We start from the raw sequence: 21038 nt of genomic DNA on the forward strand, positions 1-21038 counted from the left end.
CCTCAGTGACCAGGGTGCAGGGGTGGGGACAGGGCCTGCCCCTTGAGGGCAGCCACGGTAGAGATGGGAGGAGGTAGGGTCCCAGGCCCCTGGCCAGGGCCCAGTGAGGGTGGCGTGTGTGGGGACGGAGTCGGTTCATCTTCGGGCCCTGTGGTTTGGGATTTGGGATAAGAGGGAACTCGGGCCAGGCCAAGAGCTGCAGCAGGGTTCGGATCAGCACTGGGGCTGGGCTGATGTCCCGGAGGCCCTGAGAAGTGTCCCCCACCCCGTCCCTAGAGGGGGCAACATGGGCCAACGGAGGCCTCAGTGTCCTGTGCAGGTCCAGGGTTGGGACTCAGGCCTGAGCTCTGCAGCTTTTTGCCTGCGCATGGCCTGCCCTGGCCAGCAGGTCCCTAATGGCCCCCCAACAGGGCACTCAGGGTAGCCCTGCCCAGCCCATAGGTGGAGGGGATGTGGCCTTCACCCTTTGACCCCGGGGCCCCCATCTGGTCTAGCCAGGCCTAATTCTACCAAGGCCATGGCCATGACCTATCCCCAGCCCTCGGGCCACAGACCAGCTATGAACTATCTACCTTCAGTCACATCTCCCCAGAGGTTAAGTGCCACGGTCACTCCTGCATAACCATAATCAATGGGCCTCAGGCCAAAGGGCCAACCTGCCCACACCCCAAGCCCCTAGTCATGGCTCCTAGCGCCACCAGCCAGGAGGCTCCCCAGCTGCAAGCTGGTAGCTACAGCCCTGGGCTCCCGCCAGCCTTGGCCTGATTCCGCCCTCAACACCTGCCTGCCCCATGCCCCCGAGGCCAGGACGGTCCGCACCATAGCCAAACCCACTCAGGGGTCTCCACTTGGCCAGTGGCACTGCAAGGACACACAGCACCATCGTTCGGGGGCCCTGGGCCAGGACTCCACCCCCCATGAAGGCCCCGAGTCAGGCTCTGCTATGTGACATTGGGCAAGTCCCCCACGTGTCTGTGCCCAGGGTCACTGGGGCACCCAACAACCATAGCCCACAGGGGCGGAGGATGGCAGTGCAGGCCGAGACCCTCGCCTGTTCAGGAGCACAGCCACAGGCACTGGGGTCCCCACTCCCTGTCCACCCACAGTCCACTCATGCAGCAGGGACAGTCGCTCCAGGACCTCAAGCCAGGACCTGTCACCCCCAAGCCTTGGTCCCCACGGGGGGCAAGAGGTCTCCTCCACCCAGGATGCCCACTGCCCATTCCTCAGGACACAGATGAGACCAGGAAAGTGGAAGGAACCAGCCTCCTGGGCATGAGGATGGGCGGACAGAGGGGGAGCTCCTCCACCACAGGCTGTTTGGGCCCACCAGGCCTGGCTCAGGGCCCAGGCTGGGTCCAGGACTGAGGCCACAGTCACTGAGGGCTGAGCTCTGCTGCCACCCAGTGGTCAGTGAGGGCAGTGTGGGCGGAGCCACAGGGCAGCAGCCTGGGACCCTAGGAGGGTGGGGGGCTAAGCCCCAGCCTGGCCAAGGGGGTGGGCACCATGGGCACCCCACAGCTCTGGGATGCCCTGGGACCTGCCCTTGCCCCAGCAGCTACCCTACCCACTTCCTCTTCCGGCTCACAATTCCCGTGAGAGCTGTGAACCCCAGTCCCCAAGGACCACACTGTGCTGCACTCAGGGCTCCCCACCACCACCCGCCTGCCTGGCTGGAGCTGAACCCTGAACCCACAACCCCAGAATGCCACCCTGTCCCCAGGGCATCTGGTCCTAAGGAGGGGACACCCTGGTCAGCTCCTCCCTCAGCCCCTGGAAAGGTGGTGGTCTATGTTAACCTCAGACAAAATAGAATTTAGGCCAAAATTATCTCTGGAGACACAGAAAGTCAGTTTGTAATCGTGAAAGTTTCAATCCACAGAAATACATAATTCCAAACTCTGGTACTATTGGTGGCAGTGGACAATGGTATAGCCATTGTGGCCAACAGTATGTTTGTTCCTTGAAAAATTAAAAAACAGAATTACTGATGCTTCTCAGCCTTTTGGCTAAGATCAAGTGTAAAACACAATTACTGAATGACCCAGTGTCATGGCTTGTATCTAGGTGCCCCTCCAAACCTCCATGCACTCATGGGTGGAGCTTTTCAGAGGTGGCTGGATCTGGTGTGTGTAAATACAGATTAAGGATGTGGTAACTGGATTAGTCCTCTGATCAGTTTAGTGTAGTTCTGGGTGTGCATGATGGGAAGGTCCACCTTGGATGTGGGTGTACGGACGAATAGGCTTAGCCTGAATGGAATAAAAGGAAAAGGGAGGCTGCTACTTCCTGTCTCCCCTGCCAAGGACTGTTTCTCCTCAGCCATGCGGCCCTGCCCGGGAGCCAGCCAACTCTGAACTGAAACCTCTACAAACTGGGAGTTAAAATAAACCTTTCCTCCTCTAACTTGTGGGTGTTGGATATTCCATCTCAGTGACAAAGTAACTAAGCACCTAACAATTCCACTTCTCGGTATATATGCAAAAGAATAGAAAAACAGGGTCTCAAAAAGATATTTTTTAGGACAGGTATGGTGGGTTATGCCTGTAATCCCAGTATTCTGGGAGGCTGAGGCAGGAAGATTACAAGTTCTAACCTAGGCTGGGAAACTTAGCAAGTTAGCGAGACCCTGACTCAAAATAAATTAAACAGGGAGCCAGATGTGGTGACATATGCCTGTAAAGTCCTACTTGGGAGGCTGAGACAGAAGAATTACACATTCAGGTCCAGCCTGGACAACTTAGTGACTCAGACCCTGTCTCAAGATGAAAAATAAAAAGGGCTGGGGATTTAGCTCAGTGTGAAGGTCCCGGGTTGAATTCCTAGTCCCCAGTACACACACACAAAAGATATTTTTACACCAATGTTCAGAGCAGTATTATTCACAATAACCAAAAGAGCAGGGCAACTCAAAGTCCACTGGCAATGGGTAAGCTGATAAGGCGTGTACGTCTCATGGGATACTGTGCAGCTTTAATAGAAAGAGCATTCTGACACCTGCTTCAACAGGATGCAAGAGCAACAAGCCAGTCGAAGAGGCCAAACCCTGTGTGCGTCCCTCAAGCGAAGTCCCCAGCAGGTCACATCCACAGAGACAGGGGGCAGCCGGAAATGGCCAGTGCTCAGTCAGGACATGAAAGCACTCTGTAAATGGACAGTGGTGCTGGCTGTACAACATGAACGTGCTTAAAGCTGCCGAACTGTACACATAACAGTGGCAAATCTGGGGAAGTTGAGTCAGAAGGATCAAAATTTTGAGCACACTGGGCAATCTAGTGAAACCTTGTCTCAAAAAAATGTTTTTAATTTTTTTTAAAGACTGGGGAGGTAGCTTAGTCCAAAGGCCCAAATTCAGTCCCCAGTGCCAGAAAGAAAATATATATATATATATATATATATATATATATATATATATATATATATACAAATATATATATATATGCAAATTTTTTTGTTGTTTTTGGTGACGGGGATCAAACTCGGGTCCTTGCGCTTGAGCAGCAGGCGGCAAAACCACTGAGCTAAATCCCCGGCCCTATATATGCAAATTTTACAGTGTGTATTTTACTACACTTTAAAATGTTTACTGTTTGGAGCTGGGGTCTTTAAAGAGCTGGTTAGGGTAGGTGGAGCCTAATCCACACAGGAAGAGGATACAGGGCCCAGATGCACACAGAGAGACGACCACACAAGATGCAGGGAGAGGCCTCGGGGACCAGCCTGTGACACCTACCTCAGACCTCGCCTCCAGGACTGAGAATCAGCTCCCCCTGCCTCAGCCCGGTTTGCAGGTTGGCCCCACAAGATGACTGATGTACACAGTGGAGGAGGCATGTCACATAATCATTTCAAGATGTGAATAAAAGCCAGCAAAGTTCCACATCCACTCATGATTCTAATGAACAAACTCAGAATGGAATTGAAGGCTCTGTTTGAGAATCTCCTGGGGCCGCTTCCCAGGGCTCTGGGCCCTTTGCGCCAGGCCCCTGAGAGTGGAGGGAAGGCACCAGGGGTAGGACATGCCCTCTCAGCTAAGGACGCCCCGCGGCACCAACCCGGTGATGGGTTGAAGGTCCCCTTCTTCCCTCCAACTGCAAAATCATGGCCTAGCATGCTGCCTCCCTCGCGTGCAGCCCCCACAAGGTAGGGGTGTCCCCAGGAGCATGGCTGGGGACTCCAGCTCTCAGACCTGATGGCCTTCAGGCTGCCTCAGGTGATGACTAAGCTGCCAGGAATGCCCCACAGGGGCCGCTGTGCTCAGAGGCCCTGCACCCCACAGGAGCAGTCACCCCAAACCACGCTCAGGGTTTGAACATGCACACATGCAGGCACAGGCTTACACATGTGCACACACCTACACAAGCACATACATGCACATGTTACATAAGTGTACATAAAACATCCCCTGTACACACATAGACCCACATGCAGAGACACACAAGTACACACATGCAGACCCCAGGAAGACAGGTGGGCGCAGGCACACACACCCATGTGTACACCTGTGTGCATGCACAGCCTTGCACAGCATGCGTGCACATTGGCACACTGATGCACATCCATGTGTATGCATGTAGATGTATGCATGTAGCTTGTGCACACACACACACACACACACACACACACACACATCCCCACGTCCCAAACGGCAAGACATTTACAACCCTTGTTATTTAAACCAATCCACAGAACCTAAAAGTTCATAAAAGGATCTAAAAAAGAAGCTAGATGACTTGAAAATTCAGATACTCTCCTAAATAATTCCGGGGTCAGAGAGTAAATAAAACACACATGACAGGCGATTTTACAATTATATAGGAAGAGAAACTGCACGTCCACTGAGCAGCTTCAGGAGGAGTTGGCAGAGAATTCACAACCTTAATGTTTTTATTACTGAGCAAGAGCAACTGAAAATAAATGAACTAAACATTCGACACAAGAAGGGAAAAACAGAACAATAAAGTAAATCCACGGGAGGCAGGAAAGGGGAGGGATAAAGATAAAGGCGGAATTAATGAATTGAAAACAAGAAAAATGGGAGAGCCCATCAGTAAATCCAAGAGCTGGTTCTTCTAAATAAATAAATAAATTTATAAAATCAGCAGAGAGAGAGAAAACACCAAAGCCCATGAGGACCGAGGAGGAGGGAAGCCAGAACAGCAAAGGAGACTGAAAGTGACAAGTCAATACATTTGCTATTCTTGACATTGACAATTTTCTAAGACAATATAAATTAACAAAATTAACTTAAAGAGACGTTAAAAAAAAACACCTATATCCATCAGTAGCAACGTGGAAGAGACGCATGGTCAGGGCTCCAGATGTGGGACCCACTTCCTGTCCAGTATGACACATAGCCAGAACCCCTATTCAGCGACCAGGCCACAGCTGAGGGGCTGGGGGGCCAAAGAACCTGGGGACACAGCAGGGCATGGAGAGGGGCCACTGGTCAGGAAGAGCCGGCCAGGAGCCACTCCTGGGGGCCAGGAAGACAAGGGGCTCAGGCAGCAGGCGGGGCCTTGCTGTGGCCAGAGGCTGCGCTGGAGGTGCAGCCCAGTGGTGGCTCTGTGGTGCGGCCCTGGCTGGGTCTGTGGGGAGACCAGAAGCTGCTCAGGCTCAGCCAGCCTGGGGTCTGTGGAGGAGGAAGGTGTGCAGAGGTCTCTGCCGTGCCCCACTGCTGTCCCCACAGACCCTCAGCATTGTCCAGACACAAAGGAGAGCCCGTGCTCCTGTCAGATTCAGCTCACAGGGCACAAAACCAGGGCTCCTAACCACCGCCCCAGCCAGCAACGGCCCCCACAGGCCAGCGACTCTGTCCCATTTCCATGTTGAGATCCTGTGCCATCTTCCAGAGGGTCCTCTGGGAGAAATTGCAAAAGATCAGAATTTGCTCATGTTTTATAGAACTTGCCTACAAAACCATCTGGGGCTGTGTTTTCTTGGTAGGAAGATTTTATTTTTTATTGGGGGGGGGGGTGAGGTAGGATCTTGCTATGTAGTTCAGGATGCCCTTGAACTCAGTGCCCTGGAACTCACAGTGATCCTCCTGCCTCAGCCTCCCAAGTGCTGGGACCACCGGCGTGCGCCACCATGCCTGGCCTGGCAGGAAAATTTTGAACTACTGTTTTGCTCTGTTCAGTAGTCACAGGACTATTTGTCTTTCTCCTTGAGTTGGTTTTTGGCAATATTCTTCCAGGGACTTGTCCACTTCCTCCAAGTTGCTCCTGATCTCTCATTATCTGATGACCTCTGTGACCTGTATGGTTTTTGCCCATCTTTTTACGCCTATTAATATTTATTTGCTCGTTCTTTTTTCCAGTCAAGCTCAACTGGTATTTGCCAATTTCTTAGTCTATCAAAGATGAGGATTATGGGTCTTTGCTGTCAGTGTCATGATTTCTTTTGTTACGTTTTTGTCTGTTTTTTGGCTGTACTGGGAATTGAACCTAGGAAGTGCTGAACAACATTCGCCAGCCCTTTTTATTTCATCTGGCACAGGGTCCTGCGAAGTCACGCAGGCTGCCTGGACTGCCATCTTCTGGCCCCAACTGAGGCACGTGGGATCAGGCGTGCTGCCTTGCCCACTGGCTTTGTGGCCTGCTGTCCGCACATGAGCTCCTCTCTCCCCTTCTCTTAGGCTTTAACCTTTCTTTCCCCAATCTAGGGGTCACAATGACAGCTGGGGACTAAGTTGCCTGGTTGTGTACAGGCTAAGTGCTAAGAGTGGTGGCCGCATTTTTCAAGGGTTAAAGAGGAGGAAGAGAGGGAAAGAGTCGTGTTCAGGTCAGATCACATGTGGTCTTCAAAGCCTAAGAATCTACTCTCTGTGCTTTAGAAGAAAAGCTTTGCCAAACTGTCCTGATTTCTGAAACTGGAGGCTGCGTTCATTAATTCTCCACTTTTTTCAACATCTTCTAAGGTTATAAATTCCCTCCTGCTGCGACCTCGGGTGGGCAGCATCTTCTGGATCTCCAGCACTGAGTCTCCTAACTTCTATTATGATTTCTTCTTTGACCCATGAGTTACACGAAGTACACTTCTTTGGTATTTTCTACACAGGAGGTTTTAATTTGCCACAGTTTTGTTACTGAGCTGTGGTCAGACAGTGGGATGTATGTAACATCAAGTCCCTGAAAGGTCCTGGCATCTTCCCTCTGTTCTGGGCAAGGCCAAACTTGAGCAGGTCCCACGTGTCCCGGGAAAAGTGTGCTTCGGGCTGCCAGGGACACCGTCCGCTCAAGCTCATGAACCACAGCAGCCAGAGCTGTGACCTTACTGCCTTGAGCCCACCTGACCAATTAACTACTAGGGACAACCCGAATCTCTGCTAGAGTAGTAGACTTACACATTTCTTGTAATTCAGTCCGGTTTTGCTATAGCAGAAACTTCTGGGAACAGCCAAAGTTATGTTTTTTCCCCATTCACTGGAAATTTTTATCTTCCTTCACTTAGTTACTGATCCATGAACTCATTTTACTATCTCATTTTTCATCTCCATCCCTCCATTGAAGCCCTAGACCTCCTTGCTGCCTCCTGCCCCAGGGCCTTTGCACTGGCCACTTCCTAAATAGAACATGCCTCCCCTGCTCCCTCCCACTCTTGCCTCTAGTCAAGAGCACTGCCCAGGACCGGCCATTGATGCCCCTGACGAGTGAGCAGGCAGGTGCCTGAGAGCCGGGGTTCAGGTGTCTTGGCCACGAGGGTCAGCACGAGCTCAGGTCCCCTCCCCCAGCCACGTGTGCTCGACAGGGCCACCTCCACCTGAAGACCCCAGGCTGACTGCCGAAGTGGGGACCCCACAGCTAGGCCATCAACCACACCAGGCCTGGCGGCTGAGGAATCTGCTCACAGCCCCCAGGTGCACCCCAAAGCCCAGAAGAGCCCATAGGCCACGCAAGCCACGCGGGCCAGGCCAGGGAGACAGCCTGGCCAGATGGACCCAAGGCCACAGGCGAGCAACGCTGCAGGGAAGAGCCATGTCCCCAGGCTCGGCCCCACGCACATGGCAGCCCTCTAGCTTACCCTCAGCCCCAACCAGCAGAGGGCCCAGCAGACACCTGCTCTGAAGGCCACTTGGACTGGGACTCCCCAGACCCTTGACCAAGGCTCAGGCGCCCCATACCTCACCCGCCGAGGGTCCTGGGCAGAGCTGGAATCTCAGGTGCAGGTGCCGATGTGGCGCTGTGGGGTGGCTGCTCCCACCACAGCTCTGGGGAGCCTGCCCTGCCGCGGGCATGTGCCCCCTCTGTGTGCCTCCCAGGCTGCAGAGTAGATGCCCTGTGTGCAGCGGGTCTGAGGATGGCTCGCAGCTAAGCAGGGAGTGAGCAGGGAGCCCAGGAGTGCGCAAGTGGCCTGCAGGGGTGGGCAGGGCCCAAGTGGGCATCTCTGTCCTCAGGGCAATGGGGAGGCCCAGAGCGGCAGGACTCCATGCCTCTCGCAAGGATGGACAAAGAGCAAACAGAGGCGGCCTCCCCTTGGAAAGGAACGTGGTGGACAGCAGTAGCAGGGCAGGAGGGTGATAACAGGCTGCCCAGGAAGGAGACAGAGGCAGCACAGAGCTGCTCACCTCACCCACCAGGGCCCAGGGTCAGAGCAGGCGGGGCTGTGCTGAGCGGGCACCAAGCTCCAGCTCTGGAGATGCAGAGTTCTGGAGACAGATGGCACTGCCAGCTGCGCGGCAGTGTGCATGTGCTCAATGCCACCACTGGACGGCCGGGTGTCGCGGTGCACACCTGTGACATCAGCTACTCAGTGAGGCTGAAGTCTCCCGTTCAAGGTCAGCGTAGGCAGCTCAAGGAGGCCCTGTCTCAAACAATAAGGAAGGCTGGGCATGTAGCTCAGGGTAGAATGCCCTGGGTTCCATCCCCAAGGGAGAGGCATCCACAGGGGAACACTAGAGGGTGGGGCCTGCTCAGGAAAGGGCCCTGGGGGCCAGAGCCTCAGGGACACTGGCCACTGGCACTCTGTCCGGGCCTCCTCAGGCAGGGATGGACAAGAGAGGGTCGTGCAGGCGAGAGTACAGCAGGGCTAATGCCGGCTCCAGCAAAGGGCAGGTGGCCTGAGTGGAGGAGAGCAGGTGTCACCGCCACCCAAGGATGCCCCACACCAGCTGAGGTGCCAAGCAGGGCAGGGCGGGGTGCGCAGGAGCAGGAGAGGCAGGGCCTGGAGTGCAGAAGAAGGGGCTTCGGGCTTGCCAGGGGCAGAGAAGCCAGGGCAGCATCTGGGCGCCAGAGTGTGGCGGCTCCACAGGCAGAGCCCAGCGCACATGGGCCAGGCGGGGGACAGAACGAAGCTGCCTGTCTCTCCCAAGGAGGGCCTGCTGACGAGGGCTGCAAACCACTGTGAGGGGCCACCGCCCGGGCAGGAGCTAAGCAGGGGGACCTCCCGGCTTGGGCACCATCCCGCTGGTGATGCTGGACACGCGGGAGCTGTGCCCCGGAGGGTGACAGCGGAAGTCTGGTCCTCCCAGCAGGCCAGGGTCCCACACAGGGTGGGGGCTCGGTGCTGCCGACTCCACCACACAATGCCGCCCGGAGTGGGACGGTCCCTGCCCCGGATGCCCACCCTGGGGGGGGCCACCACTCGGGGGACAGCCTGTGCTGGAACCGAGCCCGGGAGGCCTCTATGCGACCAGCCCTGTCCATTGAGCTGCCGCCCCCCTCCCAGGATGGCCTGTGTGCACCTCTGCCAGCTCAGGGTCCCTCAGGCAGTAGCCTGAATCCTAACAGCAGAACAATCCATGGCAGTAATAGGAAGGAAGCCACTGCAGACACCTTGCAGTGTCAGGACACCGGCCCCTGGAGAACCTGGCCCCGGAAACACAACTCACTTCCGGGCCCCGCTCACCTGAGTCTGCACTCAACCCAAGGGGCAGCCTGGGCCTGCTGGGAGAAAGGAAAACTTCTCCAAAGATGACTGCTCCCTGTCATGGTCGCAGTTGCCCGCCTCTCAGTACCATCTCTTAGATCAGGCCTTGTGAAAATCCCTGGTTTTCTGACCTGAGCAGCACCAAGCCAAGACAGCAGGCCACCCATCCCCACAGCGGGAACCCAGACCGACAGGGAGGCCACAGAGCAACACATTTTATTGAACTCACAGACAAGGCGCCAGCAGAACAGCCACAGGACCTCATCCGGGGTGGCGTCCTCAGCGCCACCCCGCATTGGGAGGCCATGCGGCCCGAGCCAGTGCAGGATAACCAGGTCCATGGGCAGAATCGCCCACAGACAGGCCCAGAGCGGTGACCCCAGAGGAGGGTTTGGACCACCCACCCCAGGGACCTAGCGACCCCCACCCGCTCTTCACAGTAGACTTCTTAGAAAGGACCACAGCTTGACTCACGCTTAACACGATGCCCATCCGAAAATTCATTTCAAAATAGAGAAGCTCTCCCTGAACTGTAAAAGCCATAAAAATGCAAAATACTTCTTTAGGAAAACTGAGCCAAAATTAAGTCTCAAAGTTCAAAATAGCAAGAAATGGTTTCTGTGGCCGAGGAGGCAGGCACCAGCCCGGCCAGGTCAGTTGTTCTCAATCTGCTCCAGGTCCAGGTCGCCGTGCTCCAGGGGGAAGACACCCTCCTCACCGGCACTGTCCCAGTCGCTGGGGTCCTCACTGCTCCCACCCTCGCCCTCGCCAGCCTCGGGCTCCTCCGAGGTCCACGGGCTGGCGGGGGAGGGCCGGGCAGCCCTCCGGCTGGAGCCAGGTGTGACGATGCCCATGAGGCCCTGCGAATCGCACGGGGATGACACAACTGTCTTCACCTGGGTGTCATCCTCGTCGTCATCTTCGTAGTCCAGCGAGCAGAGGCTCTTTGAGTTTTTTAAAGTCTGCAACAGAAAAGACACAGGCTGAGCGTGCTCTGTAGCCTACTGAGAGGCAGCACCGGCCCAGCCCTGGGCTCCCTGCGGTGGGTTTCCATGGCACCCGCTGTGCCCGCCCCAGGGCACCCAGCTCGTCAGGGTTGGCACCTGGTGAGAGCTGGGTGCCAGGGAATTCAGTGTGGGCTGCATTCTGGAGGCCGCACTTTTCTCTCTTCTGTGGGTGGGGAGGCAGGACTGGGGACCGAACTCAGGGCCTTTGCATATAGATGTAGGTCTCCAGCCCTTTTTATTATTTTTTATTTTGAGGCAGGGTATTGCTAAGTTGCCCAGGCTGAGCTCTCGGCCTCCCAGAGTGCCGGGATGACAGGCATGCACCACCATACAGGCCTCATACTTAGTCTCGTATGCAGCAAACAGGCCCAGGGAAGAGCCCAGGTACCCCATTTCCAACAACCTCCCCTGAGGACCAGGGTGATGCTCCTCCTGGCTGCCTTCCTGTCAGCCCTGGACCTCAGCACTCGCTCACACGCTGTCCCAAGTCCCACCCCTCAGCCAGCCCCACCTTCCTCCCTGCTCCTGCGATGTAGTGTTCAGACGCAGCCTGTGGACAGCTTCCTCATCTCACATCTAAGACGGACACATCCAGAAGGGGCTGCCTGGCACACACCCTGCCCCGGCTACCAGGTGGCACAGCCTCCTCCTCTGGCTGTGCTGCCCTCTCCTCTGTGCTCTGCCCATCAATTCAGCCTCCAGGCTGCGCCTCCAGGCTGAGCTCTCTGGCCACAGAGTCCTGTCCACTGGGGTGATGCTCCCACATGGCCCCTGAGGCTGTACCACAACCCCTGGGATGCCCGGGTTTAGTTACCGGTGCTACCTCTGAGCCTGGCCTCACATCCCTTGTCCTGCAGAGCTCAGGCCCATCCGTCACGCCCTGCACACTGTACCTCGGCTCCTCCGGCCTCCCCTGCCTGGGTGCCGCCTGCTGAGGCTCAGGCTGGGCTGCGCTCCTGAGCCACAGACACCGCCATGGACGGGCCTGAGGATGCTGGGCACCGTGACACAGGAGACAGTACACACAGCAACGCTGGGACAGGAGTGACATGACCCCTACGCCACCCAGCCCCCAGGAGCCGGATGGCGTCCTTCTCAGAGCTGTGAGCAGCCACATGGTCACATGATGGGAAGTCTATTCTCTGGCTACAAAGCGCCTGGAAAGAGTCCCACAGCAACATGAAGCAAACACACACACATGTCCCAGGGAGGCCAGAGCACCTCCCCGAAGTTGGCATTTTTAAGAAAATTACTTGTTTCCATAAGACAAACTGCCATATTTTTTGTTGTTGTTCAACTATAAAAGTAATATTGAGAATACTGAGAATATTCTAAAGAACCAAATCATTCAAGACAGAATTGGCCACATTTTGTCACATCATTTCTTTTTCTAAATCAAAGTAAACTTGATTATCCATGTCTCTCATATGCAAACCCCACACTGGTGTCCAGCGTCATGCAGGACAGGGCAGTCCCTGCAGGGCAGTGCAGGAGCCAAGCCCAGGGACTCTACTTTGTGAGCAGCCACATCTTAAAACTCAATGACCAGCGGGGCTGGGGATTTAGCTCAGTGGTTTCACCACCTGCTGCGCAAGCAGCAAGAACTGAGTTCAATCCCCGGTACCAAAAAAAAAAACCTCAATGACCACAGTGTTTTGGCTCACAGTCCAGAAGCCACCCTGTAGACAGACGGTGGCCCGAGAGGTGCGGGAGCTGCTGCTCAGGGTCCTGTCAGGGTGACCCCTGTCAGGGTCCTGTCAGCCTCTTGCCCTAACACCAGACTCACCTAGACCACAGCTGTGCAGCTCTGGCAAGAAGCCTCAGGGACTGGGGATTTAGCTCAGTGGCGCCGCACCGGCCTCGCAAGTGCAAGGTCCTGATTTTCATCCCCAATTCCACACACACACACACAAAAATTAAATTTAAAAAGCCTCAGCTACTCAGCAACCCCTACTACTCCACAAAGGCGGCGTTTGCAGCACTAAGAGCAGGACACAGCACAGCACAGCACAGCAAGGGAGGCGAGGCCCAGGGTGCAGGAGCCACGAGCCACACATAGCCACCCACCCCGCCTGCTGCCTGGCCTCCTCACACCCAGGCTTAGCCCCAGGGCCTGTGCCTGGTCCCACAGCCACATGGACAGCACACAAGAGCTCATGACGCAGAGGCCTGGCCCCAGCTCCACATCAGGCTCTGGACCTCAGAGGGGATTTCAAGCTGTGGGCATGACACTGTCTGCAGGCAAGACTGGCCACCCAGGACAGTCCCCAGAGACCCTGTCGCTTTGCTGTGCTGCTTCTGTCTGGAAAGTGAAAACTCCTGGCTCTGCATCACCTGCACACTGGCTCCTCACCCACCCACCACTCGCCCAACACATCCCGACCCAGGTCAGGGCAGTCAAGGCGCCCTGCTCTGCCCCAGGGCCACCCAGAAGTCTGCCGTGCAAGTGAGCACTGGGCAGCCCCACATGCTGGCTGCGATGCCGCTCCTCCTGGGCTGGTACAAGCTCGGGGTGCAAAGGAGACAGCTCTTCAGGGCACCCCTCTTCCATGCACAGGATGCCCCACGAGCAAGCTGCTCCCACTGCCTCCCCCAAATACCTGAAACCTTACCACCAAAGCTTAGGGTCAAGCCACTGAAGAGCTTGGACGCTATCACGTTCTACTCTTGTGTATCTAGAACAGTCGAGTTTCCCAAGTATCGGGCTGAGAATACACACGAAGATGCCCGATGCCATGCCCCCAGCCCCCCTTCCAACCAGAAAGGGAAGCAAGCTGGTGCTGGGTGCAGGACTGGCTCCATCTCCAAAATAACTGCAAGAGGGGCCGGGGATGTAGCTCAGCGGTGCCTCGGCTGCCTGGCAAGCGCAAGGCCAGTGGCATCACACGCAACAAATCCCCCCACATGGCCTGTGTCCAGGAGAACGGTGCTGCATGCACCTGTGTGACTTCATCAAGAAAACAACTGAGAGAAATGGAAAAAATGGAAACAAAGTCTTTGTAAATAGGGAAGGGTGGAGGGGTGAAGGGAGGGGAGGGAATGGGGAAAAAATAAGAACCAAGATGCACCATGTAAAGGTACAAGTTCCCAATGAGAAATGTAAATGTGTTGTATACCTACAATGTACCAATAAAAGAATTTAAATAATAAAAAGAAAAAAGAAAAGAAAACAACTGAATGGGCCGGAGATTTAACTCAGCGGTTCCAGCGCCCACCTCCCAACTGCAAGGTCCCGAGTTTGATCCCCGGTACCAAAAAGAGAAAAACTGAAGAAACATGGCAAAGTCAGCCACTTAACCTTGAAATGGGACACACATGCCCATTACTTTGCTTTTTAGTAGTTGGAGGTGTGAGTTTAATTATGAAAGACTATGCCAGTAACATTCAGAGAATAGAAGCTCCATGAGTTTTGTGTGGTATGTAGAATACACTCCTACAAATTCCCATACCGCCCTCGGTGCTGCTAAGGAGTACACTGGGTCTCAGAAAGAGCTCGTATGCACATCTCTGTTGAGCAGAAAACACACTTCAACTCTGACAAGCAGCAGGCTTTTTTTGTACCAGAGATCGAACTTCAGACCTTGCACTTGCAAGGCAGGCGCCAGAACTACTGAGCTAAATCCCCAGCCCCATGCAGCAGGCTTTTGACAAGACACCAGGATTACCTGAGAATACCCAAATCTAGCAACTGTGCAAAAGGAAAGTTGCCCTGAGACGCGGCCCCTCGAGGCACCGCTGCACAGAAGAGGTTTTCAAGCCTGGCCTGAGCACTCCTGCTGGGTGCCAGGAGGACTGGGTCACATGGGCGATGCATTGGCCCTCTTGGTACCCCTCCTGGTCACTGGCTCTGGAAAAAGGACACCCACACAGCCCTTCAGAAAAGACACATGGGAGGGGGCAGGAGGCAGGTCCTGCAGCGCATCCCAGCCCACAGAACAGCAGGGCCAGTGCTGTGACGCTTCCCGCTGTCACACCGCAGTTTGTGACTACCGACGACCTTGTGTCTCTACTTCAGAGTCTCCCTGATGCTGAGATCCGATTGAATGAAGACTGACAAGCTCAGAGGCAGAGAAATGCAGGAAAGTGGTGTTGGGTGAAGGGTTATGGGAGCCTGGGCAGACAGCTGGGCTGGGGAGGGAGAGGAGTGGACCAGAGAGCCCCGCACCAGGATTGGTCACCAGCCCGGGCCTCCCTCAGGCCACATGAATGCAAGGTGTCCATGGCCAGGGCCTCCTGCTCATCCCACAGCCCTCTGGGCTCTGGCAGTCACAGCTCCAGGCCTGTGGCTCCTCCCAGGGAGAAGCTCCAAGCTAGGCAAAGCACACTCAGGAGGCCGAGAGCTGCCCACACATCCCCATGCGCCACAGCAGCATGCCACACTCTGGGGCACGTTGAGTCCTTGCCCCGGCTACAGCTCACCCTGTGGGACACCCCTGCCCCTGTCCTGACCCCAGTCACAACCATCCGAAGCATCCTCCTTCCTCCCAAGGGGTCCAGAGCAGGGTTAGTCCCTGTAATCAACATGTCCCCAGCCCTGGAAGCCACCAAGCCACCAGCTCCCCTCCAGCCAGCTTCTTCAGCCCCATCCTGCCAGCAGAGGGCAGCTTGCTATGTCACCATCGGGCCTTCCTTCCTGACCCCAGACTGAGCCCCACAGCGCATCCACCTGGTGTCCACCAGAAAGAATCCTCCAGAGAATCGGCCAGCCAGGAGACACCCCTCATAGTAACCTCATCATGGCCCAAAGCAGGCATCCACCAGGCCCCACTGCATCCTACAGTAACTGCTAGCCACCCTGCTCCTATGCCTGGCTCCGGCAGGCCTGTACCGTCCTGACATACGGCTCAACAGGCCACTTGAGCACTGCCCCCAGGACAGATGCAACACCCACCCATAGGGGCAAGGAGAGGTCAGGCCCAAGGCTGAGCTGGTGAGGCAACTGAAGGGAGGCGGACACAGCTCTGCCTCCAGCTCAGCCTTGGCTGCTGTGGTTCCCCCTACTCCCATCTCCTTCCCCACCCAGCCTAAACCCAAATAGACTGGGCCCTCCCCAAAAGCATGCCAGGAACCCAGGCCCGACTCCATTCCTCTCCTCTGACTCCTAAGAGCTCATGAAAGGCAGGCGGAGAGGCACTGATGAGAGGACCTCCACGGTTCCAGTTTACTTCCAGACCAGGACTCGAAAGCCCCTTCAAAAGGAACTGTCCCCAAGAAGGGAAGGGACATCCTGAGTGTGGCTCGGCCAGGGTCGGCCTCGGGGGGCCCCTGATGGATCTCACATCCACCCAGCAAGGCGATGAGGGCTTCTCAAGGTGAGCCACCCCAGGAGGCTGGCCCGCTTAGGGACCATGCATAGCTCCTCCTGCCTCAACAGGGCTCGGCCCCAGGTGGGACCCTAACCGGCCCTGCAGGCAGATGAGACTGGCTTCACAGAAACCACCCAGCCACCTGCCAGCAGCAACCTGACCTCGAGGTCCACCCGCACCCAGAAAACACAATGAAGCCTCACCCGAGTCATCTTGAGGAAGTCCAAGGACGGGCGCGTCCACCTGGTGTCCTCCTCCCGCCTGCGCTTGCGCCGGCTCCTCCTCCCGCCCAGCACGCAGGGCTGGGAGTGGCACCGCAGCAGGCCGTGGTGCCAGCCGAGCTGGGGCGTGGACCTGGGGGTGCTGCTGGCTGAGGGCAGGCGGGCACCAGCATCCACCAGGCGCTCCTGCGACAGGGACAAGCGGCGCCTCGAGGACAGCAGGCAGGGTCCTGTGGCGTGCCAGGATGGCTCCGAGCCCATGCTGCCCTCACTGCTGTCCATGAAGCCGCTGCCGGCTGATGCCGGCCGGGGCACCAGCGGTGAAGCAGGGCCAGCGGGCGACACAGGGCTCCTGGGAAGGGCCGCGCCCCCAAGGCCGCTACGGCGTTGCAGCGTGGCACTCCCGCCGCTGTTGCAGCGCCTCTTGGAGACTGGAGTCCAGACCTTGGAGCCACTGGGGCGCCACGGCGACCGGCAACGGGCCAGCTCCTCCGGCTCGGACAGGGATCGGCAGTGCCGCTTGGTCGGCGGCGCTGTGGGTGGCCCCGTGCTCTCCCGCAGGTCCACGGCACTGCCCACACCCAGGCCAGTGCACGGCCCTGGGGACTCCAGCTGCCACTGGAGACCCTGGGCCTGAGCAGCACTGCAGGGAGCTGGTGGGAGCGGGTGGGAAGGGCCTGTGGCTGCCTGCCTTCCAGCAGGCCATCCTCCTCGACAGGCCTTCCAGGGGCTCCTGTCCACTGAGCAGACACAAGGGCAGGAGAAAAGACAGGTGAGTGAGAGCCACCTCCGCCCAGCCCACGGGGCACAAGCCAACTGGCCTGGCTTCCCAGACCCTGCTCTGAGGCCCTCGGGCCCTGCAGGGGAACAGGCACATGCATCCAAATAACTGCTGATCCTGTCAGCAGTCAGCACCAGAGCTGGCTCCACTTCCCAAAGGAAGAACCTGGTCTCAGGGAGCCGTGCCAGCATCACTCCCCAGAGGCCTCTGGAAACACCAACTGCACTCTGCCCTCACTCCCATTCTGCTGTCACCCTGAGTCACCCAAATGCCACTACTCTGTCCCCACCGGCCTCTTAGGGGTGCACCCTCACCACCAGGATCCCCGGCCTGCTTCTGACAGCCATGCACCTTCCCACTACGGCAGAGCCAGCCCGTGCTTTCCTCTTGTGCAGACCTGAACCTCACCACACCAGTGGGGCAGAGGCCTGGCCTGGATGCCCATCCACAGGGTTTCCCACTGCCCCCCACCACAGCGTGCCGGGGGAAGAGAGACCCCAACACTGAAGCCTGCACTTCCTCAACTGAGACACAGGGTGGCAACACCTGCAGGTGGCTGGGGGTCCTTGAGATGCCATGTACATGACAGTGTCATGTGTTGAGTGGCCGAGGAGAGGCCTCCTTCTATAGCCCAGGAAGGCCAGGCCTCCCTAGTCCCTCAAGCTCCAGCAACACTCCCAGCCTCAGCAGGCCAGGGCCCTGTCTCCCCTACAACTGCCTGTACCCGGGCCCCGCCTGGTGCTAGACCGCATGTGGGCCATTAGAGCCCCCACAGAACTGGCTGCCATTCCTCCTGTCCAGCCATTGTGGGCGCTGACACCTGGAGTGGCTCACATGCACACTCAGCACTGTGAGTCTCCTCACATGGAGGCAGCTGGGCCGTGAGCCTGGATGCTCTCTGATCTGCCCTGCAGGTTCCTAGACATTCACTGGGCAGGAGTCCAGCAGCCCCTGGGCCTCTTCTGCTGCTTCCGCAGTTACTGTCCAGCTAGGGACGTGGAGCAGAAGCTGTGGGGACTTATGAGAGACAAGCAGGTCCACCACTGGGGAAAGCCATGTGCCAGGGAGTCCCAGGGAGGCAGGATGAGGCTGGGGTCAGAAGACAGGAAGAGAGGAGTAAGAGAGCCCTGAGGGGCCCTGAGTGAGGGTGGAGGCTGTCAGTCTGCCAACTGTGCACAGAATGGACCCCAGGAGGCCAGGGGGCGGTGGGGACTGGCTGGCTGGCACTCGCACTTCCTGCTTCCACCCACTTATGAGCGTGTCTAGCACAGTCCTTCACATTAGCAGCCCAGGGAGCCTCCTGCCATGCCATCACGCAGAGGCTGCTTGTGGACACCAGCCAATCAGAGCCACAGTGACCCAACCCTGCCTTGGCTGGACAGGACCAGAGATGCTGTGTACCAGGAGCATGGGCTTCATAAGCCCACGACGGCAGCAGGGACAAGCTCCACGCACAGACATCAGACCGGCCTGCACGTACCACGCAGTGCTGCAATGACTCTCCCTGTGGTCACGGGATGTCACACGGTGGGCCCCGTGCCTCCAGAGGTACACCTGGCCCAGCCAGATTGCCACTGGCAGAGAAGGGAGAGGCTGCCCTGGGCCTGACCCCAACCCATCCTGCCCAGACCCCAGCCCTTTGGTGGGGAAGACAATGGCAGTGTCATGAAGGACACAACAGGTCCCAGGCCTCACGTGGAGGCGAACCCTGGACCCAGTCCCAAGACCCCTCCTAGCCTGGGCCACTCTCACCTTGTCGTCTGCAGCCTCCCCAGCCCTGAGAAGCTCCCCGGCTTCCCGGACACTTACCACTGACCTCCAAAGGGAACAAGAGGCCACTCCTGGTCAGTCTCTCGGCAGAACACTGAAAGTGATAAGAGAAGTTTCAGGGCTGTGACATACACATGAAAATGCACAGAGAAGAAATATCCCTACGTTTTTATCACTGCAATAAATTCAATTTCTCCTAACACACTCTCTGATGATAATAATGAGAAGCACTGAACTCTGGTACAGATTTCTGAATGGAGATTTTCTAAAACCTAACAAGATTCGCTGAGGGACTGCATGCTGCTCTTCAGAACCACCACACTCTGCCTTCACTCCACTACCCTCCTCCAGCCGGCCTGAGCCACACCAGCTTTCACGCCTCACACCTCGCCACTCTCCAATGCAGGCACAAGCCAGGACCCTGGAAAGGCCTTCCTGGTCACTACAGCTGACAGGATCCGTGCCCCGAGCCAGGCTGCGAGGGCGCCCAGTGCTGGGAGGTATCCAGGTGGCAGGGCCCCTCCTCAGGAGGGCAGGAAGGCACGGAGGCAGCTTCGAGAGCCGGCAGGAGGGCACGCTGGCAAGCTGCACAGGGCTTTTCCTGGGCTACAATTCTGCCCCACAAAGTCTCATGCTTCACGTGAGGAATAGAAGCTGGGTTTGTGACCCAGAGAAAGACACACTGAGAGACATGCTGTGCAGACAGGTCACTGGGGACAGCTGTGTGGAGCAAGTCCTTGGCCACACAGGGACTGGCGCGGGCACAGACACCAGGTGACCTTCAAGTTCAGAGGCACAGAGGAGAAAGCGGCCCTGCACACTACTAGAGGCTCCGGCTGGCACAGGACCTGCAGACACTCATGCCATGGTGTGAACTGTCAGGGCAGCCACCGGCCTCTGCTGTGGCTGCACATCCTCCAGGCCTGAGGCCAATGCTCTCTACCCCTCCACTCCCTGGAACAAGTACGAGGACCACAGGCACAGCTGCTCACAGCCTGCCTCCCCAGGGCTGCGTCCCCAGTGCACAGCAGAACAACACCCACCCTAAAGTGACAGACCTCGGCAAGGACTGGGCCTTCTTGGCCCGCTCCAGTGACTCCCACAGATGGCTCAAGGAGGTCACAGGCCTGCATCTGGCCCGGGGTGACCGAATCAAGGCATACACACGTGAGGGCCCTACAGCACAGCCAAACACGTCCCACGAAGTACTCCTCACTTCACTGTGGGTTGGGTCCATGCTGGTGACCAACCAGGTATGCACTGGGATCTGACATTTGGGACTGCAGGAGGGCAGGGGCCGCATACCGGCCACCTCACCAGGCACCCTGATGAGACCCAGCAGCGTCTGTACCTTCCCTGGGAGACACTGCAGAGGTGTGGACCACAGACCTACTCTGAGCCCGTCCGAGCCTGTGTCTGCGCAGCTGGGCACAGTGGGCACATGCACAGGGTACCACCTGCCCGTGCCATGCCCACTCAGGACAGGGGTAGGCAAGTTGCCTGTACCTCCTGCCCCCAGTCTAGCTCACTACACCTCCTCTCCCCTCTACCCGCCGAGGACTAGCCCCAACTCTGGTGGCCTTGGCTGGCTGGCAGCTCTCCCTGCTCCCTCCGGGCCCTGTCACCCCCTTGCCCCTCTCCAGCCCCCGGCCCAGGGGCTGCTGCACTCCCTGAAATGTGGCCACTCTGCTCTGAGCCCGGGCCCAGCCACGAGGCCTCCAGTTGCCATCAGGCCCTTCCATCCAAAGTCACAGCCAGGCCCTGGCCCTCACTCGCCCCGAGCACAGTGCCTCACAAACACACCACAGCGACTCCTCCTACCCCCTCACCACCTGCTTCCCAGGTGAGCAGCCAGGCCCACAGGCCCGTACCAAAGCAGGTCTGGGCACAGGCAGAAGCCTCAACTCACAGGGGAAATTCAGGACCTACAGCTTCCTGGCTGCTGCCGCCTGCTCTCAAGAGATGCCCCAGGGCTTGGTCTGTGTGACGGCCCCCAACTTGTCCTTACCCCCTTCCAGCACACAGCCCCGCCTGCCCTGTCCCTCATCAGCACTGCTCCAGTGTCAGTGAGGCCATGGGCACACTG

The 21038-nt window shown here is 57.3% G+C and overlaps 1 protein-coding gene across 3 annotated transcripts in view; it reads right to left on the reverse strand.

Annotated features, from left to right (window-relative positions):
- Positions 1–10067: 10067 nt before the first annotated feature.
- The window catches only part of Fam53a (family with sequence similarity 53 member A), a 32925-nt gene continuing 21954 nt past the window's right edge, over positions 10068–21038 (reverse strand). For all 3 annotated transcript variants that reach the window (XM_004847430.3, XM_087187203.1, XM_021260431.2), the window contains 3 exons: positions 18992–19046; positions 16384–17141; positions 10068–10829 (listed from right to left, as the gene is read on the reverse strand). In XM_004847430.3, coding sequence (XP_004847487.1) covers positions 10521–10829; positions 16384–17141; positions 18992–19046 — 1122 coding nt within the window. In that variant the 3' untranslated portion in view covers positions 10068–10520. The remainder of the gene's footprint in view (positions 10830–16383; positions 17142–18991; positions 19047–21038) is intronic.

This window comes from Heterocephalus glaber, unplaced genomic scaffold (genome assembly GCF_053883595.1).
Source record: "Heterocephalus glaber isolate CG9 unplaced genomic scaffold, H.glaber_assembly_v1.0 deba00001509, whole genome shotgun sequence".
NCBI classification, from domain to species: Eukaryota; Metazoa; Chordata; class Mammalia; order Rodentia; family Bathyergidae; genus Heterocephalus; species Heterocephalus glaber.